Raw genomic sequence first — 24938 nt, 5'->3', positions numbered from 1 at the left:
GGCGGATGTAGACAACGGGTGAGGATATGCAGGCAGCGTTAAAGGAGGAACCAGGTTTTCCCATGGAGGGACCAAGACTAGCCAGCCCAGACAGATCATCATGCTGAATCTGGGTTGGTAGTAGGCAGCTAATCCTGCCTGTGATTTCCAGATCCCAGGTACCTGCAGCACAGAGAGGAGGAGGCAGGTGTGTGCATGTGCCTGGGCACCCAGAGGATGCAGACTCTAGTGAGAGCTGCAGAAAGAAGAAGAAGAGGCTAGAATGGCTCTACCATGACAGTGGAGGAGAAGGGAGCGTGCATGACTCTCCTGCCTCTTCTCAGAAAGCCTAGAGCAAGAGGTGACGTCCCCAGGGCACATGGCCCAGGTGCATCCCCTGCACTGGATCTACATGGAGCAGGAGATCCAAGTCACACTCCTAGAGCCACAGCCTGAACCTTGAGAGAGGGTGAGAGACTGGCCACTGCTGGAGCTGCAATGTCTGCAGGGGAGCTGAATGGGCAGAGCTCCCTGTAATGAGCAGCGGGGCAGCCTCTGATCAATCCAGGCCAAACCCCCTATGATATTGCCAGGGCAAGAGTTCCCTTCAGGATTGATTGGTGGGGATGGTGGCTGGAGAGTTGGAGGAATTTACTGCAAAAAAGAGTTAAAAACAAACTGAAAATGAAATTACCTCCCATTGGAAGGGAGGCTTGCAAGCCATGGGGATGGGCAGGAATTAAGCTGCCATGGCTCAGGCAGAGAAATGAAGAGCAAAGAGGTAAATCAATAACATTCCTTTTCTTATTCTGTATATAAATAGAGAGAGCTTTTCCAGGTTCTGAACCGCGAGACATGCACATAAACAATCATACAATGTTGTATGTACCCATGTACTCCTGGCCCTGTTCTCCTGCCGCTGTCTGTAGCTATCACTCATTGCAGCTTGTCCATCTAGATTAGAAGCTCTTTGGAGAAGTGTTGCTGTTTCCTATGCATTTGTGCAGGACCCAGCACAATGGGGCCCCAGCAAATATTTATAAGAATAACAAGAGTAACAACGGCTTTGTGGGGGAGGGTCACATTTATGTCCTGGGACTGAGACCGTTCTGGAGCAGGAGGAAATGCATGAAATCAGAACCTTATCTCTGTAATTGAGAGGACATGGCAGAAGGCTGAAATCCTACCTTGAGCAAGTCCAGCTTCACCTCTGGGACAGGAAATCCAGCAGATTAGGTAGTGAGGACTATAAAGCTGGGGCAAAGAGCAGCACTTTGGCTCTGTCCTGCCCAGCTGTTGCCAGGACGCTGGGAATGAAAGGAATTAGAAGAAAGTCCTAGAGAAGCAACAGGCTCCAGTCCTGAAGCAGTGAATGCGTTGCAGACCCTGGGCTCTTGGAGCAGAACTGGCCTGGTATTTGGTACGGTATTCTGTGGCTGGCTCTCTGCCTCAGGAACAGTGCTGGTTACTGACTCCTCCAGTGACCACTTGTGATGGGCAGCTTCCTGCCAAGGCTGTTGGCTCTCTGGAGGAAGGAGAGCTGTGGGTGCAATGTGATTAACACACCAGCACCAAAACATGGCAGCCCTCTGAGCCAGAGGTCACAGATAGGCTTCACCCTGCTGGCCGCTATAGCACAAAGCAGTATTATATTTTTCTCTAGCTGCTAGAAACAGATGCCTTTTGGGCAAGGCAGGGATGACTGGCAGCCTCGGTAGACTGTTCTCAGTTCCAGGCTATTAGGTGAAGTTTGGTCATGTGGGTCCAGAGGCACTGGATTGTGACCTTACTTTGGTGATCTAGTCTAATCCTGAAGTATTATTGCCAGCACAGCAGATGGTAGAGATGGGTTGACAAGGCACTTTTGCAAGCATGTTCCCCCTTGATCTTCAACGATCACAGCTTTAACCACATTCACAGCCTGTTCAGGCAGTTGGTCTAATACCAGAGCCCTGAAGCCGTATTTTAGCTAGTTCAAAGTCTGCATTTGCAAAGTGTTGCCAAATATGTCCTCCTAGGAGATCTTCCCACACTGGTTCTCTATCCCTTGGGGTCATGTGGGGAGGGCTGGATTATCGTGACTCTCCTGAGCTCCAGATACACCTAGAGGACTGGAGACTGAATGGGTCTGGAAGTAGTTAAAACCCAATAACAGCAATCAGCAACCTTAGTTGTAGGGGGAATGGAGGCTGCCAGGCTGCTATGTCCGAAGAAAGTCTACAAGAGAGTGGGACGACCCCAGATCCAGGGCTTCAACCAGGGTGTGAGAGCTCTTGAAAGTTCATGATGTAATCTGATGGGATGGCTGATGGTTTACTTGTTTGTTTAGATGTATAAGACCACAAGAGCAGCCTGTTTCACCCGCCAGGTGCTCCTGACAACTAATTTAATAGATTATAGATTTTCAGAAAGCCTTTGACAAGGTCCCTCACCAAAGGCTCTTAGGCAAAGTAAGCTGCCACGGGATAAGAGGGAAGGTCCTCTCATGGATTGGTAACTGGTTAAAAGATAGGAAACAAAGGGTAGGTATAAATGGTCAGTTTTCTGAATGGAGAGAGGTAAATAGTGGTGTCCCCCCAGGGGTCTGTTGTAGGACCAGTCCTATTCAATATATTCATAAATGATCTGGGAAAAGGGGTAAACAGTGGGGTGGCAAAATTTGCAGATGAAACAAAATTACTAAAGATAATTAAGATCCAAGCAGACTGTGTAGAGCTACAAAAGAATCTCTCAAAACTGGGTGATGGGGCAACAAAATGGCAGATTAAATTTAAGGTTGATAAATGCAAAGTAATGCACATTGGAAAGCATAATCCCAGCTATACCTATAAAATCTAAATTAGCTGTTACCACTCAGATCTTGGAGTCATTGTGGATAGTTCTCTGAAAATATCCACTCAATGTGCAGTGGCAGTCAAAAAAGCAAACAGAATGCTGAGAATAATTAAGAAAGGGATAGGTAATAGGACAGAAAATATCATGTTGCCTCTATAAATCCATGGTATGCCCACATCTTGAATACTGTGTGCAGATGTGGTCACCCCATCTCAAAAAAGTTATATTGGAAATGGAAAAGGTTCAGAAAATGGCAACAAAAATGATTGAGGTATGGAAGGGCTTCTGTATGAGGTGAGATTAATAAGACTGGGACTTTTCATCTTGGAAAAGAGATGGCTAAGGGGAGATATGATTGAGGTCTATAAAATCATGACTGGTGTAGAGAAAGTAGATAAGGAAGTGTTGTTTACTACTTCTCATAACACAAGAACTAGGGGTCACCAAATGAAATTAATAGGCAGCTGGTTTAAAACAAATAAAAGGAAGTATTTCTTCACACAACGCACAGTCAACCTGTGGAACTCCTTGCCAGAGGATGTTGTGAAGGCCAAGACCATATTAGTCAGGATGGGCAGGAATGGTGTCCCTAGCCTCTGTTTTCCAAAAGCTGGGAATGAGCGACAGGGAATAGATCACTTGATCATTCCCTGTTCTGTTCATTCCCTCTGGTGCACCTGGTACTGGCCACTGTCGGAAGACAGGATACTGGGCTAGATGGACCTTTGGTCTGACCCAGTAGGGCCATTCTTATGTTCACAATCATTATACATAGGGAGCCAGCAGTGAAGTATAATGGCTAAAGAAACGGCATAGTACTAATGAAAAAGAGCTACCCGCCCCCTCCTGAGCAGCACCCTTGAAAGCTAACAAGAGGAGTCCAGCAGCAGGCCCTGAAGATCAACAGAGTGAGGCCAGCATGGACCAGCGGGGGAAATGCTTCCCCAAGGAAAGGGCCCTTACCAGAACATCTTGTCCCGTAGACACCTGAAGATCAGAAGGCAGTGGTGAGCCCTCTGGAGCAGGGCACTGGGGGTCTCTTTGCTTCCCAGTCTTCCCAAGACAATGAGGGCCAAGGAGAAGACAAATGTTGGGAATACTGATAGAAGGCATCTTGTAAAAGGAGATGACGTGGGACTCCCTAGCCCTTCTGGCAGAGCAGCAGCTGGTTTCCTAGGTCTCGGGCGACTTAGTCCACATAATCTAAAAGGACCAAGTGCTAGTGTTCCCTAAGGCAAGGTGGATTCATCCCCAGAAGAACCCACAAACCAGGGGGATACTCAAGCTGAAGCACGTAGGTAGGCCATAAGGGCAAGTGCTCCTGGGGTGCAACTTGGGCACCATCCCAGAAGGCAGTGAGGTCATCAGCAGCCACAGGACTGACCCCTTCAGGATGTGATACGGGGAGATACAAACAAAGGAAGCAGGGAAAGGTTCCCAGCTCACAGCTGTAAAAGACAATAACAAAGCCTACAGAAACCATGGCTCAGGAAGGACTGGTACCGAGGGAACCAGATCTGTGACCGGGATCTCAATCAAAGTAGCAGATGGTGCCAAAATAACTGATAACCTAGACTGACTATCCCACTGCTCAGGATCCCTAACCAAAATACTGAGCACCAGGGAAGAGAGGTTGATGCATGCAGTGCTAAAAGGCTTCTCACCAAGGCAATTGAGCCCACGGCAGCCATCACCAGAAAGCTCTGGCCCAATGCAGCAGAGACCCTTGGGTCTGTGGCTCCAGAGGCAGGCCCTCATCATTCTGGGCAGCAAAGCTGGTATAGTGCCATGCAGTCATGATGTCAAGACAAGGTGTGTGACTCATGGCTGGGCTTCTCCTTCTTCCTCAGCTCGGAGGATGAAACATCTGACCCTTCCCAGAACTGGTGCCTGGCACATGGACTCTTCATTCAAGTCAGTGAGTGCTTGTGGTGGAGTGAGCCTCTTCCTACTCTTGTTGCTAGATTCTGGGAACATGACAAAAAGACCAGAGCATTCCTTGCAGGCTCTTCAGATTGACTTTCAGACCTGATGCCTAGTGTCTGGGATGACATCACTGAGTGCTGGCTACTGCATTTAACCCAGGCAGAGAACCCATCTGGCTGCCTGTTCCTGATTCAATGGGCCAGAGTGTGGGTGGTGACTCCCCTGGACAGCTGGAACTAGGAAGAGTTGCACCATCCCAGCAGCTGGAGCTCAGGGCAACTCTTTTTTGAGCTCTGTATGTGCATTAGGTAAACGCATGGCACAAAAAGCTCGGCTGGAATGTGCCCCTCCTCTAGGCAGAGAAGACATTGATCATGCACCTCTGTCATGGCTCTGGCACCATCACAGAAAGGACACGGCTTGAGGCCAGAGGACTTGGCCTCAGTTAGAAAGGAAAGGCTTGAAAACATGTTTTAGTGAATATTAAATGCTCTATTAGCCATCAGAGGTGTGGGCTGCACATGGCCCCAGGACAGCCTGTCACAGCTGTGTTACCTAGCAGCTCTGTGTTCTTGGGGAATCAGGGAGCAGTACCCAGCCTGTCTGACTCAAGAAAGACACTCCCCTCCCTTATACGTGGTTTCTTTTTAAAATCTAGCAAGCAGTCTGATGACTAAGCTAGTTGCTTCTCTCTCTCTTTCTCCCCCCACCCCCCCAGAGTGTTTTCTGGTTTCCTCATTTGCTCTGGAGCAATGCTCCTTGTACCTAAGCTAAAAGATCCCTGCAGTGCCCAAAAATCCTGTGGGATTTACTAATCATGTGGGTTATTACCAGAACAATTGTAACGTGAAAGTGGGGACAGAGACGTGCTGAACCTGGGACATATGAGGGTGGAAGCTTGGAAGTGCTGCTCGACCCAGCCTACTCAGGTGTGCTCTATTCCAGTGCAGTATCAATGGCATATCAGGGAGGGTGACAGCTTGGAGGTGCTGTTCGACCTAGCCTACTGAGTCCAAGGGCCTATAAGGGTGACAGCTTGGGAGTGCTGATAAACCTGGTCCTCTCAGACACGCTCTGTTAGAGAGAGTGTGTGTGTGTGTGTGTGTGTGTGTTAGTCTGATTCTGGGGCTGGATGAACCCAGCCCTGGGGAACCTAGGTCCTGCAGGCTAGCTCCATTGGAGGAACTTGCAGCAGGGAGAAGTAGACCTCTGTTTGAGAACACAAGTGACACAAGCAGTACATTGATAGAAGTACAGAAACACCTCCCTCCCACAAAGAGTAAAAGACAGTTACTCACCTGTAGTAACTGTTGTTCTTCGAGATGTGTTGCTCCAATCCATTCCAGTTAGGTGTGCGCGCCGCGCGTGCACGGCATCTCGGAACTTTTTTCCCTAGCAACCCCGGCGGGCCGGCTGGCGCCCCCTGGAGTGGCGCCGCTATGGCGCTAAATATATACCCCAGCCGGCCCGTCCGCTCCTCAGTTCCTTCTTGCCGGCTACTCCGACAGTGGGGAAGGAGGGCGGGTCTGGAATGGATTGGAGCAACACATCTCGAAGAACAACAGTTACTACAGGTGAGTAACCGTCTTTTCTTCTTCGAGTGATTGCTCCAATGCATTCCAGTTAGGTGATTCCCAAGCCTTACCTAGGCGGTGGGGTCGGAGTGAGACGTGGCGGAGTGTAGTACCGCAGAGCCGAAGGCTGCGTCGTCTCGAGACTGCTGCACCAACGCGTAGTGGGAGGCGAAGGTGTGGACTGAAGACCAGGTGGCCGCTCGACAGATGTCCTGGATCGGAACGTTGGCCAGGAAGGCAACCGATGAGGCGTGCGCCCTCGTCGAGTGAGCGGTGAGGCGGCATGGTGGCACGCGAGCAAGCTCGTAACAGGTCCGAATACATGCGGTGACCCAGGACGAAATTCTCTGGGAGGAGACCGGCTCACCCTTCATGCGGTCGGCAACGGCGACAAACAACTGGGTCGAACGCCGGAAAGGCTTCGTCCGCTCGATGTAAAAGGCAAGCGCCCTGCGGACGTCCAGGGTGTGAAGCTGTTGTTCCCGAGGCGAGGCATGCGGCTTCGGGAAGAAAACCGGGAGGAAGATCTCCTGGTTGAGGTGGAAGGCCGAAACCACCTTAGGGAGGAAGGCCAGATGCGGCCGAAGCTGTACCTTGTCTGCATGGAAGACGGTGTAAGGTGGGCCCACCGTTAGTGCTCGAAGCTCAGAAACTCGTCTCGCGGATGTGATGGCGACGAGGAAAGCTGTCTTCCAGGAGAGGTAGAGTAGCGAACACGTGGCCAAGGGCTCGAAGGGGGGACCCATCAGTTTGGCCAGGACGAGGTTCAAATCCCAGGTCGGGGCAGGACGCCGCACCGGCGGGTACAAGCGGTCCAAGCCTTTAAGGAAGCGGGAAACCATCTGGTTGGAGAAGATGGACCGACCTTCCAGCGATGGACGAAAGGCGGACACTGCTGCCAGGTGAACCTTCAACGAGGAGACTGCAAGACCTTGCTCCTTAAGGTACCAAAGGTAGTCGAGGATGGTAGGTACCGGAACTACGAATGGATTCAGAGATCGCTGATCGCACCAAAGCGCGAACCTCTTCCACTTCGCGAGGTAAGTGGAGCGAGTGGAAGGCTTTCGACTTTCAAGGAGGACTTGCTGAACTGCCGCGGAACAGCCCCTCTCTGCGTGGGTCAACCACTCAGGTACCAAGCTGTAAGATGGAGGGACTGCAGGTTCGGATGGCGGAGTCTGCCGAAGTTCTGGGTGATGAGGTCCGGCCACAACGGGAGGGGGATGGGGTCCCGAACGGAGAGCTCGAGCAGCAGGGTGAACCAGTGCTGCCTCGGCCAGGCCGGCGCTATGAGAATGACGTGGGCTCTGTCCCTCCGAAGCTTCAGGAGCACTCGGTGCACGAGCGGAATTGGAGGGAAGGCATAGAGGAGGCGATCCGTCCAGGGGTAGAGAAAGGCGTCGGACAGGGAGCCTGGCGAGCGACCCTGGAATGAACAAAACCGGTGGCACTTCCTGTTCTCCCTGGAGGCGAATAGGTCTATCTGGGGAAACCCCCACCTCCGGAAGATTGTGTGGGCGACATCTGGACGGAGGGACCACTCGTGTGAGAGGAACGACCTGCTGAGCCGGTCGGCCAGCGTGTTCTGCACTCCCGGAAGAAAGGACGCTTGTAGGTGAATGGAGTGGGTCACGCAGAAGTCCCACAGAAGCATCGCCTCCCTGCAGAGGGGGGAAGAGCGCGCTCCGCCCTGTTTGTTCACGTAGAACATTGCTGTCGTATTGTCCGTGAATACTGTCACACAGCGGCCTTGCAGATGGGGGCAGAAAGTTTGGCAGGCTAGACGGATCGCTCGCAGCTCGCGGACATTGATATGGAGGGCGAGCTCCTGGGTCGACCAGAGGCCTTGGGTGTGGAGATCGCCCAGGTGGGCCCCCCAACCGAGTGCCGAGGCGTCCGTGGTGAGCGTGGCGGACGGGCGCGGAGGGTGGAACGGGATCCCGGCACACACGATCTCCGGGTCGAGCCACCATCGGAGGGACTCGAGGGTCGCTCTGGAGACCGTCACCACCATCTCGAGCGGGTCTCGATGCGGCCGGTACACCGACGCCAGCCAGGACTGGAACGGGCAGAGGTGGAGCCGCGCGTACGCGGTCACATACGTGCAAGCCGCCATGTGGCCCAGGAGGCGGAGGCAGGAGCGCACCGTCGTGGTCGGGAAGGCGACTAGGTCCATGATGAGAGTGACCATCGTTTGATGGCGGGCGCGAGGGAGACAGGCCCTGGCTATGGTGGAGTCGAGGACCGCTCCGATGAACTCCACGCGCTGAGAAGGAATCAAAGTGGACTTCTCGACGTTGATGAGGAGGCCGAGCCGCCTGAAGAGGGACCGGATGTCTGCCACCTGGCCCATCACGAGTTGTCGAGATTGCCCGCGAACCAGCCAATCGTCCAGATACGGGTACACGTGGATCTGACGACGGCGGAGGGCTGCGGCGACCACCGCCATGCACTTGGTAAAGACCCTCGGCGCGGTGGAGAGACCGAATGGCAACACCGCAAACTGGTAGTGGGTGTTGCCGAGCACAAATCGAAGGTAACGTCGATGAGGAGGATAGATGGCGACATGGAAGTAAGCGTCCTTCATGTCGAGGGCGGCAAACCAATCTCCCGGATCCAGGGAGGGAATGATGGTCCCCAAGGTGACCATGCGAAACTTGGGCTTGAGCAGGAACTTGTTCAGCTCGCGAAGGTCCAGGATAGGACGTAGCCCGCCTTTCACCTTGGGAATAAGGAAATAACGGGAGTAGAATCCCCTGCCCCGCCTGTCTTGAGGCACTGCTTCTATGGCACCCACGCTCAACAGAGTCTGGACCTCTTGCAAGAGGACTTGCTCGTGAGAGGGGTCCCTGAAGAGGGACAGGGAGGGTGGGTGGGAAGGCGGGGGCGAAACAAATTGAAGGCGGTATCCCGACTGGACTGTTCGCAGCACCCAGTTGTCCGATGTCAAATGGGACCACGCCGAAAAGAAATGGGAAAGGCGGTTGTAAAATAATGGGGAAGGATCCGGTAGGGAGAGAGATGGGCCGTCCTCGAGCGTCCCATCAAAAAGTGGACTTGGCCCCCTGGGGAGCCTTGGACGAGGCCTGCCCCTGGTTCCGCCGATTGCCCAACGGGCGACGGCGGTTCTGGGCCGGTCGCCGGCTAGCATACGGCCGATAGCGCTGTTGGTAGCGGGAGGGTTGCGGCCGGAAGGGTCTGCGTTGCGTCGCCGGCGTGTGCATCCCGAGCGTACGGATGGCGATGCGACCGTCCTTCAGGGTCTGGATCCGAGAATCCGTCTTTTCGGAAAACAGACCCTGGGTGTCGAAAGGGAGGTCCTGGAGAGTATACTGCACCTCCGGCGGCAGGGTGGAGGATTGCAGCCAGGAGATGCGCCTCATCGTCACGCCAGATGCCAAGGTCCGAGCCCCGGAGTCCGCGGCGTCGAGGGCGGCCGTGATAGAGGATCTGGAGGACTTCTTTCCCTCCTCCAACAAGGCCGAGAACTCCTGGCGAGATGTTGATGGCAGGAGCTCCGTGAACTTCGCCAGGGACGTCAGGATGTCAAAGACGTACCTGGCGAGAAGGACCATAATGTTCGCAATCCGCATTTGTAAGCCCCCTGCGGAGTAGACCTTACGGCCGAGCAGGTCCATGCGGCGGGCGTCCTTGGATTTGGGCGCTGGGGCAGGTTGGCCGTGCCTCTCACGGTCGTTAACGGATTGAACGACCAGGGAGTCCGGAGTAGGGTGGGAGTAGAGGTACTCGTAGCCCGTTGGGGGGGCTAAGTACTTACGCTCGACCCCGCGTGCTGTAGGTTGAATAGAAGCGGGGGTCTGCCAGAGCGTAGTGGCGTTTTTTTGAATTGTCCTCACGAAGGGCAATGCCACTCGGACGGGAGTGTCCGCGCCCACCACATTGGTGATCGGGTCCTCATCCTCTTGGACCTCCGCCACGGGAGACCCATGGCCGCCGCCACTCGGCGAAGCAGGTCCTGGAAGGCCCGAAGGTCAATGGGCGGGGGCTCGTTGGCCACAGCACCTGCCACCGCCTCGTCCGGCGAGGACGATGAAGAGACGCCCTGCCCGATTGGTTCTGGCACCTGGGCTGGTGGTTGAGCCTCCGCTTTGTCGTGCGGAGTGGCTGATTGGCGGTCCGTAGGAGCGGGGGGCTCGTGTGGAGGAGAGGGAGGCGGTCGGCTAACTGTTGCCTCGGGGACTCTGGTCCCGGCGGTCCCATCCCGCAAAGGAAAAGGGGTGCCCTGCGCCTCATGATGCGCCCAGGGGACCCAGTAGCCCCACTGCTCGTGATGGAGTCCTTGTGGGGTCGGCAACTGATGGGCGGTATCGTCTGCACCGGAGGCCACCGATGCCGGGCGGAATGGCCAAGGCGGTGCTGAGGCGCCGAGGGAGTGAACCGCTGAGGACGGGAGTCCCTCCGCCGACGGAGCCGAGGGTCGATAAGAGTAGCGCCGGCTGGACGGCGATCGCGACCGACGGCCACCGCGGTGCCGGGAGCTTGACCGGCGTCGGGAGCTCGACCGGGACCGGGATCTGCGGTACCGGGAAGGACTTCGCGAGTCGCGGTGTCATGATCGGTGCCGGGATGGAGATCTCCGTCGGTGCCGTCGGTATGGAGACCTGGACCTGGACCGGTGCCGGGAGTACGACCGGTACCGAGATTGAGAACGGTACCGGGACTCAGACCGGCGACGGGATGGTGCCCGGTGCCGGGATGAGGAGCGGCGTCGGGATGGTGCTCGGTGCCGAGATGAGGAGCGGCGTCGAGATCCCGAACGACGGGACGGCGACCTGCGGCGGGACCGGGATCGGGACCGGGAGCGCCTTCCGTGCCGTTCGTCCAGAGAGGGCAGCCGTGTCATTCTGGCCGGTTTCCCCACTGATGTAACAGCCCGCACCGGCGGTGCCGGGGGCTGGAGGCTCGGTGCCTCTATGAGCCGGATTAGCTCACGCGCGGAGGAGAACGTCTCCGGCGTTGACGGCAGCCTTGGCTCCACCACGGTCGGTGCCGGGGAGCGCGGCGATGCCGGACTCGACGGCGCTTGCGGTGCCGGAGTCGAGGGCCCAGGGCACGCCTTACGCACGGCCGCAGCCACTCTCGCGGCGTCCTCCATGCGGGCTTTTGCCACTGCTTTCGCCAGCTGCTGACTGTCTGAAGGCGAAAGCGAGCGGCGCCGGGTCTTCTTGGCCGCCGGCTTAGGCACCGGGGCCGCGGTGCCGGAACGGCTCGGTGCCGTGGGTGCACTCTGCACCGATGAAGCCCTCGGTGCCGGCGCGGGCGGTGCCGGGGGTTGGAGGGACGCCTCCATAAGGAGCTGTTTGAGGCAAATGTCTCGCTCCTTACGGGTCCGCGGCTTGAAAGCCGAGCAGATAGCGCACTTGTCCGTGCGGTGTCCTTCGCCCAGGCAACGGAGGCAAGAGCCGTGGGGATCACCAACCGGCATAGGCCTCTGGCACGCTCCGCAGGGCTTAAAGCCCGGTGCCTTGGGCATGAGCCCGCACCGGGGAAGGAAAGGGAGGAACTACCCCCCTTATCCTTACCTAAATCACTAACTAACTAACTATTGAACTAACTATACTAACACTAAACAAACTATGTACAAGGAAAAGTAGCGAGAGCTAGGGTTGTGGAGGACAGAGAGCACTCCACAGTTCCAACTGGCCGTCACGGGCGGTAAGAAGGAACTGAGGAGCGGACGGGCCGGCTGGGGTATATATTTAGCGCCATAGCGGCGCCACTCCAGGGGGCGCCAGCCGGCCCGCCGGGGTTGCTAGGGAAAAAAGTTCCGAGATGCCGTGCACGCGCGGCGCGCACACCTAACTGGAATGCATTGGAGCAATCACTCGAAGAAGAACTGTAATAAATGAGTATACCCAGGGCCGGTGCAACCACTAGGCGAGCTAGGCAGCCGCCTAGGGCGCCTAGTGGTTGAGGGTGCCTAAAAGCCCACTCTGGCAAGGAGGTGGAGTGGAAGTGAGCTGGCGCAGGGGGGCGCGGGGATGGCCGCCCGCAGTAATGGGGGGGGTGCACAGAGGAACCGCTCCCCGCCCCAGATCACCTCCACTCTGCTGAGCACACAGCCCCCATTCTAATTCTCCTCCAATCGGTGCCGCAAGCCTGGGAGGGGAGGAGAATTAGAGTGACGCCAGCGTGCTCAGTGGAGGAGGTGGAGCGGAGGTGAGCTGGGGTGGGCTCCCCGGGCCGGGTTAGCTGCAGAGTGGAGGGTAGCTCAGGAAGGGTTCATCTGTCTTGTTAAAAGTGGTAAGTGTTGTGTGTATGGCATGTGCATTCTGTTTTTGTGATAAGTGGAGATTGAGTGGGATATTGCTGTGTGGGGCTCTTCCGCTGGTGGAAGACCCCGTAAACCTGCAAAGGATTAAGCCCTGCGTCCACAGGGAAAGGGTGTTTGCCTCGAGACCACAAAGGAGTAGAGTCCAGAGACCACAGAGGGATAAAGTTGGGTGCCTTTTGCCTTGAGCCCTAGGAACTGGGTAAAGGTGGGTGCCTCTCAAGTGTAAGTAACAAAGAATTTTGTGCGGGTAACAATTAGGCCAACTAGTAATGTACAGAAAGTTTTCAGCGAAGGAGCACTCTTTGACATACACACCTGGGATGGCCCCTGCTTTACTCTGAATCGGGCCAGCCCCAGGGTTTATCAAGTAGAAATCCTGAATGGAAAAAATGGGAAACCCTGGTGGAAATGGTTTCATTCCTCACAGCTCAAAGAGTGGAAAGGTAAATCACCTGACCCACAAAGAATAGTATAATTGTCTTCTCCATTCTGCCAGCCACCCTTCTTGAGGCCATTGGAATATATGCCTCAGGTGGGCTTGTCAGTGCCTACTCCAATGTTGAGGCAGGAAAAGGCCAGAGAAGTCCTTGACTTATTATGGCCACCCTCACATAGGTCACTGCTTCATGTTCACCCTGCAATATTGGTCCCAGACTCTCCCAGTATATACAGGGAGAGTGGGAATTTGTTCTCTCTTCTCTGCCCCATCACAGAACCCAAACACAAGCCATGACATCCCACCGTTGCACCAGAACTCTGCTGTTCATAAATGTCTGGAGTCTGATGCTGTCCAGGCTCTATGCTGTACCTGTGATCCCTCTGAGCCTCTGGAGGTGCTTGCCAGCTGGAGCCCAGGAAGTAAAATTGCTGTGCCACATTCATGGATTCTATGGGAATGGAAGCAACCCCCTGGCCCTGCAGCATCACTACCAGTTCTACGCTGTCAGCAACTCCTTGGGTTGCCCCTGGGAAAGCATTGCCAATTGCACACAGAGTGCCACCAGGGAGTCACTCAAGTTTTGCTATGCAACTAAGACCACACCAAAGTCCGTCCCATTCTTCTGTAAGCCGTTGTGGTCTCAAAAGGGACGTACACCATCAAATGCAACCAGTAACCACCTCCCAGATGGCGGAAGGTGCAGGATAGTCCTGGTTTCCTCCTCTGTTTGGAGAGCAACCATGCCCCTACGTGTCATCATTGTTGTCGGAACCCAGACACCTCTGTTACCCGGAGATGAACTGCAGCTGTCTCTGATCATGCCAGCAGGCAAGAAGATCACATGGTTCCTTGCAACCTGGACTTTAGCTGGACATGACTTGATTCAGCAAGGTACCCCAGACTGGGTAGTTCCAGTAAAGGGCACACATTGTGACAAGCTCATGCCAACAATTTGGTTTAAATTCTATAGGCACATTGTCATTTTGGAGGGATTTCATGAGCCCAGATTGTATAGAATGGAATTGGGCCAACAGCAAAAAACAGTTTTAAATTTTGACCCTCTGATCATAAACCTTGCTCCCCTCTGACGTTTAAGAGCCCCAATTTCAGTACCCCATCTGTTGAAATTGGATCAACAAGAACATTTGGTTCTTCAACCTCAGAGAAGTCTGAAGGAGGTTCAAATCCACTTACAAGGCATGAATATCTCTCACATAGCACCTGTATGCGCTCCCTTGATCGGAACTAGCCATAAGGGTTGGGATGAACGGGTAAGAATGTGGCAAGGGGCTGACCATGTAAATAGAGTGAAAAGCGATTGGATTGCACCTGTAGGAACAGGAATCTCTTCAGTTGACATCGCAAACATAGAAGTTCTGGCTAATATGCCACTGAAAATATAGAAAAGATGGTGTGATAAATGAAAGGGGGTGGGGGGTAGTGCCCTCTTATGGACACCCAGCCAGCCGGTTAGCTATAAAATCCCTCTTAGTAGCTGTTCTCTACTTGCTTTACCTGTAAAGGGTTAAAAAGTCCCCCTGCTATGCATAAGTAAAAGAAAGGGAGTGGGCACCTGACCAAAAGAGCCAATGGAAAGGCTAGAACTTTTTAAAATTGGGAAAAACTTCCCCTTTGTCTGTCTGTGGTTGCTCTCAGGGAGAGCAGACAGGGAGCAACTATGCTGTAAGAAGCTTGGGGCCAGGTATGAAAAATCATCGGTATCATGCCTAGAAACAACTCAGTTGAAATTACAGATATGTAAATAGATCGGGAAATGTCTAGGAAGACACGATTAGGTTTATCCTTTTTATTTCTTTATGGCTTGTGGACTCCTCTGTGCTAACCCCAAGTGCTTTTGTTTTGCTTATAAGCTTAAAGCTGGCCCTCAAGAAACTATTCTTGATGCTTAATCATTGTAGTTGCTCTCTTTAAATCTAGCAATAGCCTAAGTTCCCAAATGTATTTTCTCCCTTTAAATTTTTAATAGAATTTACCCTTTTTTTTTAACAGAATTGATTTTTTGTGTCCTAAGAGGTTTGTGCACGTTGTTTTAATTAGCTGGTGGCAATAGTTGATTTCCTTTGTTTTTTCTTTCTCGGCTCTTACCTGGAGGAGAGGTGAAAGGGCTTGAGGGTACCCCACCGGAAGGAATTCCCAAGTGCACCTTCCTGGGCTCTCAAAGGGGTTCTGCACTTGGGTGGTGGCAGCATCTACCTATCCAAGGTCAGAGAAAAGCTATAACCTTGGGAGTTTAATATAAGCCTGGAGTGGCCAGTATTAATTTTTAGAATCCTCGAGGGCTCCCACCTTCTGCACTGGAAGTGCCAGAGTGGGGAATCAGCCTTGACAGATGGGAACCCCATTAACAGCATCTTTGAAACCAGTTAAGTAAGGAACAGCAGTTAATAAGTAAGGTATTTCCTGGGTGGGAAAGACTCCTAGAAAAAGATGAAGAGTTAATGATGTCTGGTGTACAGTCCCTCCAGAATAATGTCCCATTGACCTCCAGCATGTGAGCAAGCTCAGGCTCTCACCCAGAATGTAATCATGGGAATGATTCGGCAAGCCATAGCAAGACAAATTCCCATGGAGGCAATCAACTTGATTCGGCCCATTGTAACGGAGGAAGAATTAGTCCTCTGGCCCTGGTGGAGACTAGTTAACGCTTCGTACAATCACCACCAGCAAAGCTTGCGGTTATTCTTGATAACTGTAGCAGGCAAAGAAATTAGAGTAATCCACCCAGTAGTCCCACTGGGCTTACAGATTAATGATAACTCAGTAATGTACTCCAGATATCCTATCACTTGGGCCTGGCAGAAAGATAATGTGTGGAACACAGTAAATGTAAAGGGGTGTAGGAGAAAAGAAGGTTTGGGCTAGATCTCTGAAGATCAAGCATTGGAGGAACATGATGAATGCTTATTCCCACAACCTGGGAAGTCTCACCGTTCCTTCAATGTTATCCAGGAAAAGGGGTCTGTTTTTATCTATGTTGGTAAATTGTGTGTGTGTAAGTACGTGTGTAAGTACAAGATGTAATATTGTATTGATTAATGGACATTGGATTCAACCCACAGTGCCTTACGTTAATCGCTGTTTCTGTAATGTAACCACTATTGTTAGTTGTAATAATAAGTTTACAGTGCCTATATGGACTATACAACATTTAAAAGCCTATCCTGAGTTCTACAAGGAGGTCTCCTCCCATTTCACTGGGAATGGGTCTCACTGCCATTAAGGGACTATTAACTCATCCCTCCTTACAAACTGAGCTGCAGAACTTTGCGGGAGAATGGCAAACTCAAGATTCAACACCACAACCAGGAAATCTCTAGGTTAGCAGCTACAGTTAAAAACACAGGCCATCACTCTTGGTGGGAGACTTTGCTTGGGTGGAGCCCCAGTGCAACCGGTCTTTTGAATATAATGCTTCACCCCATTGTAGTGATCATCAGTTTCCAAATTATACTAGCAATTGGTCTGGCTCTACTGGTATGCTGGATCCAGCAACTGATGCGGAGGCTGCAATGGAGTGAAGATCAGACCCGGTACCACAGAGTAAGGATGTGATGGGGATACTCACTCATCACAAGCACCCCATCAATGGAGGGACTTGTTATCTAGCAGCTCTGTGTTCTTGGGGAACCAGAGCACAGTACCTAGCCTGTCTGACTCACGAAAGACACCCTCCCCCCACCAGCCTCTGCTTGAACCAAATCTGCACCAGAAGAAAGACTTATGAAAAGGCAGTGAGAGACTGACTTACAACCTTGGGATAAACATGACAGGATTAAGGAAACTCCCCTAGCCCAGTGGTGAGCTGGAGCTGTTTGTTAAATTTAGAAGCCCTTTTAGAACTGGTTGTCCCGAAACATCCAGTTCTATAAGGGCTTTATTTAACAAAATCTTCATCAGCTGTCCACTCTACTCTGGCTCTAGCTCACTTCCCCCTCCTCCCCTGAATGCTCCGCCCCCCTTCTCCTCCTCCTCCCCAGATGTTCGTGGGAAGCCTGAAACAAGCAGCAGGGAAGCTGGGGCGCAGGGGAGAGGGGAGGGAGGGGAGGTGCAGCCGGCCCAGCCCAGCCGAGGGGCTCCCTCCGGCCCGGCTCCTGATCCCAGCCGAGCGGCTCCCTCGGGCCTGGCACCTCCAGCCGAGCGCCCTCAGCCCCAGCCGGGTCCTGGCCCAAGCCGAGCACCCCCAGCTCTGGCCCCGCGGCTCCCTCCAGCCCGGCTCCTGGTCCCGTCCGAGCAGCCCCATCCCAGTCCCAGCCCTGCGGCGCCAGGCCCGGGCCCCGCGGCACTGGTGCCGGCCTCGGCTGCAGCCTGGCCCTGGCCTCAGCCCCACGGCTCCCTCCAGCCAGGCTCCTGGTCCTGGTCGAGCGGCCCCGGCCCCAGCTCCCCTGGCCCCGGCCCCAGCTCCAGCCCCGTGGCTCCAGCCCGACCCGGCTCAGGCCCCACAGTGCTGGTCCCAGAACCGGCCGAGCAGCTTTGGGCCGGACCCAGTCCCAGCCGAGCGCCCCCGGATCCGGCAGGGAACAGGGGGATTAAATGGGGGGCAAGGGTCCTGGGGGGGCAGTCAGGAAGGAGCAGGGGTTGGATGGGGCAGTCAGGGGCAGGGGTTCCAGGGGTAGTCGGGGACAGAGAGAAGGGGTGGTTGCATGGGGCAGAGGTCCGGGGGGCGTCAAGGAACGTGGAGGGTTGGATGGGGCAGGGGTCCCGGGGGGTGGCCACGACCCCCTTGTGAGGTGAGGAGGAAGGATCTGTTGTTAATATTCTGGCAGCTCATCACTGCCCTAGCCTCATTTGCATCGAAGATGGGACAAGGAGGCATCTCTATTACCATACAGAATGGAGAACAGAGATTCCAAGGCAAGAACCGCACTGAACTCTGGGAACAGAAAACAGGGCTGCCCAGAGGAATCAGGGGGCCTGGGGTCTTCGGCGGTGCGGGGCTCCCACCGCTGAATTGCCGCTGAAGACCTGGCACTTCGGCGGTGGGTCCTGGAGCGGAAGGACCCTCTGCTGCCAAATTGCTGCCAAAGATCCAGAGCAGAAGAAGCTCCGGGGGCCCAGGGCCTGTGAGAGTTTTCTGGTGCCCCTGGAGCGAGTGAAGGACCCCGCTCCAGGGGCCCCAAAATAACTTTTGTGGGGGCCCCTGCGGGGCCTGGGGCAAATTGCCCCATTTGCAGCCCCCACGCCCCGGGCGGCCCTGCCAGAAAAGTAGGGAAGCACTGCATCATGGGGGATCTCTGCTCCAGATGTTAATGAACCCATGCCTGCACACACCCAGCTCAGTAGTTATCAGACCAATTCTAGTAGTAAATCCTTTACTGGTATCCAAAATAGTGAAGCTCCCTAATTGCATTGTGAGCTCCCTCAAAGGAACACTGCCCAAAACCAGGAATGATCAGCTCCCATGTCTAACCTGAACAAAACAACTTTGGTATTCTCCCTTGTTTACACATAAACAAATCTAGTGTTCTCCCTTGAACCATTTATGTTTCTCTACAAAAACCCCTACCCATGCTCAAGTAAGTGTTCTGATGCCTGAATCCAAAATCTGTATCAGTTCCATTGGGACTTCATCTTCTCCTGACTGATCGTGCTGGGGGCTCTACCCGTCTCCAGCACTCCGGACCCGCAGCTGCCATCACCACCTGGGACCCCCGATCGATTTCAAGCTTCATGGAGTGGTGAGAACCCAGCTCTTGCTCCTCTCTCGGTATAGCCTTCTAACCCTGACTTTTATAATCAAGTTTAAGTTATAATATCAAATCTAACTGTTTTGTTTGTTTGGCTCCCCTGTGGTTATTACCTGGCAATAAATAACTTTCATGATTAAGCTGAGTATCAGAGGGGTAGCCGTGTTAGTCTGGATCTGTAAAAGCAGCAAAGAGTCCTGTGGTACCTTATAGACTAACAGACATATTGGAGTATGAGCTTTCATGGGTGAATACCCACTTCGTCGGATGCACCCAACGAAGTGGGTATTCACCCACGAAAGCTCATGCTCCAATATGTCTGTCAGTCTATAAGGTGCCACAGGACTCTTTGATTATTAAGCTGGTTGCTTCTCTCTCTTTCCCCGCCCCCCCCCACTTTGTGGGTGTTTTTTGGTTCCTCATTCGCTCTGCAGCAACGCTCCGTGTACCTAAGCTAAACAATCTCTGCAGCACCCAAAAATCCAGTGGAGTTTGCTCATCAAGTAGGTTACTACCAGAACAATTGTAACGTGAAAGTGGGGATAGAGATGTGCTGAACCTGGGACATATGAGGGTGGCAGCTTGGAAGTGCTGCTGGACCCAGCCTACTGAGTCCAGGGACATATAAGGCGTCAGCTTGTGAGTGCTGATTAACCTAGTCCTCTCAGAGGGGGTGTGTGTGTGTGTGTGTGTGTGTGTGTGTGTGTGTGTGTGTGTGTGTGTGTGTGTGTGTGTGTGTGTGTGTGTGTGTAAAAGTTAGTCTGATTCTGGGGCTGTAAGAACCCAGCCCTGGGGAACCTAGGTCCTGCAGGATAGCTCCATTGGGAGGCAATTTGCAGCAGGGGGAAGTAGAGCTCCTTATGAGATCACAAGTGACACAAGCAGTACATTGATAGTACAGACCCTCCCCCCACAGAAGAGTAACCCTAATAAATGAGGAGGATACCCCAAAGTAACGGGCAAAGCTAGTAACAGCCGCCCCATGCAGGGAGCCCAGCCCTCCCTGAGAACATGCTTGGCCTTTCCCCTGCCCCTCCCAGAAAAGGGCCATTTTCTCCCATCAGGGCCCGTGCTCAGGAAAGGAGACGGATCCACATCACCAATGTCTGGGCAATTTCTGCCTCAAGGAAATCTTAAGCGAATCCACAGGTTCCATAGAGTCTCTATGGATAGAAATGTCATGCTCTAGTAAAAATATAACAGTAGGGATCTATTATCGACCACCTGACCAGGACAGTAATAGTGATGATGAAATGCTAAGGGAAATTAGAGAGGCTATCAAAATTAAGAACCCAATAATAGTGGGGGATTTCAATTATCCCCATATTGACTGGGAACATTTCACTTCAGGACGAAATGCAGAGATAAAATTTCTCAATACTTTAAATGACTGCTTCATGGAGCAGCTGGTACGGGAACCCACAAGGGGAGAGGCGACTCTAGATTTAATCCTGAGTGGAGCGCAGGAGCTGGTCCAAGAGGTAACTATAGCAGGACCGCTTGGAAATAGTGACCATAATACAATAGCATTCAACATCCCTGTGGTGGGAAGAACATCTCAACTGCCCAACACTGTGGCCTTTAATTTCATAAGGGGAACTATACAAAAATGAGGGGTTAGTTAGACAAAAGTTACAAGGTACAGTGACTAAAGTGAAATCCCTGCAAGTTGCGTGGGCCCTTTTAAAGACACCATAATAGAGGCCCAACTTCAATGTATACCCCAAATTAAGAAAAACAGTAAAAGAACTAAAAAGAGCCACCGTGGCTTAACAACCATGTAAAAGAAGCAGTGAGAGATAAAAAGACTTCCTTTAAAAAGTGGAAGTCAAATCCTAGTGAGGCAAATAGAAAGGAACACAAACACTGCCAACTTAAGTGCAAGAGTGTAATAAGAAAAGCCAAAGAGGAGTTTGAAGAACGGCTAGCCAAAAACTCCAAAGGTAATAACAAAATGTTTTTTAAGTACATCAGAAGCAGGAAGCCTGCTAAACAACCAGTGGGGCCCCTTGACGATGAAAATACAAAAGGAGCGCTTAAAGATGATAAAGTCATTGCGGAGAAACTAAATGGATTCTTTGCTTCAGTCTTCACGGCTGAGGATGTTAGGAGATTCCCAAACCTGAGCTGGCTTTTGTAGGTGACAAATCTGAGGAACTGTCACAGATTGAAGTGTCACTAGAGGAGGTTTTGGAATTAATTGATAAACTCAACATTAACAAGTCACCGGGACCAGATGGCATTCACCCAAGAGTTCTGAAAGAACTCAAATGTGAAGTTGCGGAACTATTAACTAAGGTTTGTAACCTGTCCTTTAAATCGGCTTCGGTACCCAATGACTGGAAGTTAGCTAATGTAACGCCAATATTTAAAAAGGGCTCTAGGGGTGATCCCGGCAATTACAGACCGGTAAGTCTAACGTCGGTACCGGGCAAATTAGTTGAAACAATAGTAAAGAATAAAATTGTCAGACACATAGAAAAACATAAACTCTTGAGCAATAGTCAACATGGTTTCTGTAAAGGGAAATCGTGTCTTACTAATCTATTAGAGTTCTTTGAAGGGGTCAACAAACATGTGGACAAGGGGATCCGTGGACATAGTTTACTTAGATTTCCAGAAAGCCTTTGACAAGGTCCGTCACCAAAGGCTCTTACGTAAATTAAGCTGTCATGGGATAAAAGGAAAGGTCCTTTCATGGATTGAGAACTGGTTAAAGGACAGGGAACAAAGGGTAGGAATTAATGGTAAATTCTCAGAATGGAGAGGGGTAACTAGTGGTGTTCCCAAGGGTCAGTCCTGGGACCAATCCTATTCAATTTATTCATAAATGATCTGGAGAAAGGGGTAAACAGTGAGGTGGCAAAGTTTGCAGATGATACTAAACTACTCAAGATAGTTAAGACCAAAGCAGATTGTGAAGAACTTCAAAATGATCTCACAAAACTAAGTGATTGGGCAACAAAATGGCAAATGAAATTTAATGTGGATAAATGTAAAGTAATGCACATTGGAAAAAATAACCCCAACTATACATACAACATGATGGGGGCTAATTTAGCTACAACGAGTCAGGAAAAGATCTTGGAGTTATCGTGGATAGTTCTCTGAAGATGTCACGCAGTGTGCAGAGGCGGTCAAAAAGCAAACAGGATGTTAGGAATCATTAAAAGGGGATAGAGAATAAGACTGAGAATATATTATTGCCCTTATATAAATCCATGGTACGCCCACATCTCAAATACTGTGTACAGATGTGGTCTCCTCACCTCAAAAAAAGATATTCTAGCACTAGAAAAGGTTCAGAAAAGAGCAACTAAAATGATTAGGGTTTAGAGAGGGTCCCATATGAGGAAAGATTAAAGAGGCTAGGACTCTTCAGTTTGGAAAAGAGAAGACTAAGGGGGGACATGATAGAGGTATATAAAATCATGAGTGATGTTGAGAAAGTGGATAAGGAAAAGTTATTTACTTATTCCCATAATACAAGAACTAGGGGTCACCAAATGAAATTAATAGGCAGCAGGTTTAAAACAAATAAAAGGAAGTTCTTCTTCACGCAGCGCACAGTCAACTTGTGGAACTCCTTACCTGAGGAGGTTGTGAAGGCTAGGACTATAACAATGTTTAAAAGGGGACTGGATAAATTCATGGTGGCTAAGTCCATAAATGGCTATTAGCCAGGATGGGTAAGAATGGTGTCCCTAGCCTCTGTTCGTCAGAGGATGGAGATGGATGGCAGGAGAGAGATCACTTGATCATTGCCTGTTAGGTTCACTCCCTCAGGGGCACCTGGCATTGGCCACTGTTGGTAGACAGATACTGGGCTAGATGGACCTTTGGTCTGACCCGGTACGGCCTTTCTTATGTTCTTATGTTCTTATGTTAAGGAGCTGAGGCCCATCACACTAATGGGCTGAAGTCTGTGGGGCCTTTGCAGGCCTGGTGCTGAGGGAGCTGCTCTCAGAGAGCCCTTCCAGTGGGCAGTTACGCTGGAGTGGGCAGATCTGCTCCCCATCTCCAGAACCCAAGTCTAAAGGAAACCTGAGCAATGACTCACAGCATAACACTTTGTCTGCTTGTCCTGCACTGTGCTGCCTTCACATTGCACTAACTCAGTGGATCCGGGGAACTCATGGTACCTGGTCTGCTCAGCAGCACCAAACACTTCCAGGCTTTGGATATGCTGTGCAGGCTTTGATATCTGCCTGAACTTTCTTATCCTCTTGTAGTTTTACACCCCTCAGCCACAACTCCCTGCAGACTGACTGCTCGGGAAGCCCCAGGCAGACTTTGCATACCCTGCACTGGGGATGAGGAAGGAGTGGACGGGACCTTACCTGTTGCCCTATGTCCTCCACTCTGGATTCTTTCCTGTTGGCATCCTTGTTTCCCGCCATGGCAGCTCGGATTCCTTCTTGCACACCTTGGCCCCCTTTAACGTCTGCTGTTTCATTAGCTGCCCCTGGCACAGCCTCCTCCTGCAGGGCATTGTGTGGCTCAGCCCATTTCACCTCCTCCTGCAAGTCTGCAGGGGCTCCAGCACCCTGCATTCCTGGGCCCTGAAGCCCCTCCCCCTTGCTTTGGTCACGTCCATTCCCTGGGGCAAGGTCTTGGAGGTCAAGGTCCTGCAGCGAGCCTGTCTTACCGAACCTCTTCCCCACTGGCCCATTGGTGGGAGCATTTGCCTTGACTGGTGCATTGGGAGAATCCTCCCTTTGGCCTGTTCCATTTGGACAACCCTCCGTCTGGATGGTTCCATTTTGCAGACCCTCCTGATGGAGCTGTTCATTGCTGTGGGCTGCCGGGTCTCTGTCACCAGCTTCCTTGCTGCCATCAGGAAGTGACACATCCTGCTGCTCTGGGAAAACGGGCTTCTTCTCAATGTGGGTCACATGAAACCTACAAGGGCAAAAGAGTCCAGTCACAAGTGGTGATGGTTCCCTCCTACAATCTCACCCAGCCCTTCAGTGTGCCGGCACTGCCCTCCAGCTTCGGACATCTTGTTCCCGTCCTATCGCCATGCCAATGCCACCCTCAGGCATCTGACCCCTTGTTCCCATCCTATTGCCGTGCCAGCACCACCCTCCACCTCAGACCCCTCGTTCCCATTCTATCTCCATGATGGCGCTGCACTACAGCCTCTGACCCCTTGTTCCCATTTTATTGCTGTGCCAGTGCCGCTCTCCAGCCTCGGACCTGTCATTTCCATCTGTGATAGGGTATGCATACCCAGGGCCACCCGGGGGGGGGGGCAATTTGGCCCGGGCCCTGCAGGGGCCCCCATGAGAGTTTTTTGGGGCCCCTAGAGCGGGGTCCTTCACTTGCTCCGGGGGCCCCGGAAAACTCTCGCGGGGCCCGGGCCCCCAGAGCTTCTTCTGCTCCAGGTCTTCGGCGGCGGGTGGACTGAAGCGGGACCCGCTGCCGAAGTGCCGGGTCTTCTGCAGTAATTCGGTGGCGGGGGGCTCCCGCCGCGGGTCTTCGGGGCACTTCAGCTGCTGGTCCCAGAGCGGAAGGACCCCCTGCCGCCAAATTACTGCCAAAGCAGGGGCCCCTCGCTGCCAAAGACTCCAGGGCCGCCCTGAATCCTCTGGGCGGCCCTGTGCATACCCCGAACTAGGCAGGAAAGGGTTAATCCCACACAATGGGCAGAGGAAGTCCCACCCCTCAAACCCTGCTGGGCATATTCCAACTGCTGTGCTAGTATAAAGGAGAGCAGCCCAACTCAGTCTGTGCTGACTGCCAAGGAGGAAGGACCTGTGATGGAGTCTCCAGCCCAGAAGCTGTTACAGCCCTTGTCTGCAGGAGCTGGAGATCCGGAGACCCAGACTGGAGACCTGTTGCCTACAGCTGACCAGCTGGAGTCAGAGTCCCAGGGAGTTACCTGTGCCAAGGAGCCCAGAGAGCCTGACATCACATAGACTGCAGCTTCAGGAAGCCTGGTAGGAAGTGACCCAGGGAGATGGAGTGAGTGGTATCTCCCACCCATGTAAGGTCAGTGTGTTGTGGTTGAATTCCCCACTGACCCAGTGGTGGACTATTCTGCCATTGTTATGGCCCTGGGTCGGGACCTGGTGTTGTTGGATGGGCATGGCTCCCCAACCCTGGCTGCCACACCCTTTGGTGGAAGCCCCCAGATTTGGCCATTAGGTTTTGCATCCCTGCTCTCAAGGGCCACTGTACTG

The 24938-nt window shown here is 52.6% G+C and overlaps 1 protein-coding gene across 3 annotated transcripts in view; it reads right to left on the bottom strand.

Annotated features, from left to right (window-relative positions):
- RELL2 (RELT like 2) overlaps positions 1 to 24938 on the bottom strand; it is a 79733-nt gene that overhangs the window by 25800 nt on the left and 28995 nt on the right. For all 3 annotated transcript variants that reach the window (XM_039483657.1, XM_039483658.1, XM_039483659.1), the window contains one exon: positions 23094 to 23655. In XM_039483657.1, coding sequence (XP_039339591.1) covers positions 23094 to 23655 — 562 coding nt within the window. The remainder of the gene's footprint in view (positions 1 to 23093; positions 23656 to 24938) is intronic.

The sequence above is a fragment of the Mauremys reevesii genome, linkage group 8 (genome assembly GCF_016161935.1).
Source record: "Mauremys reevesii isolate NIE-2019 linkage group 8, ASM1616193v1, whole genome shotgun sequence".
Lineage (NCBI taxonomy): Eukaryota > Metazoa > Chordata > Testudines > Geoemydidae > Mauremys > Mauremys reevesii.
This window is presented reverse-complemented; position numbering and strand designations above follow the sequence as displayed.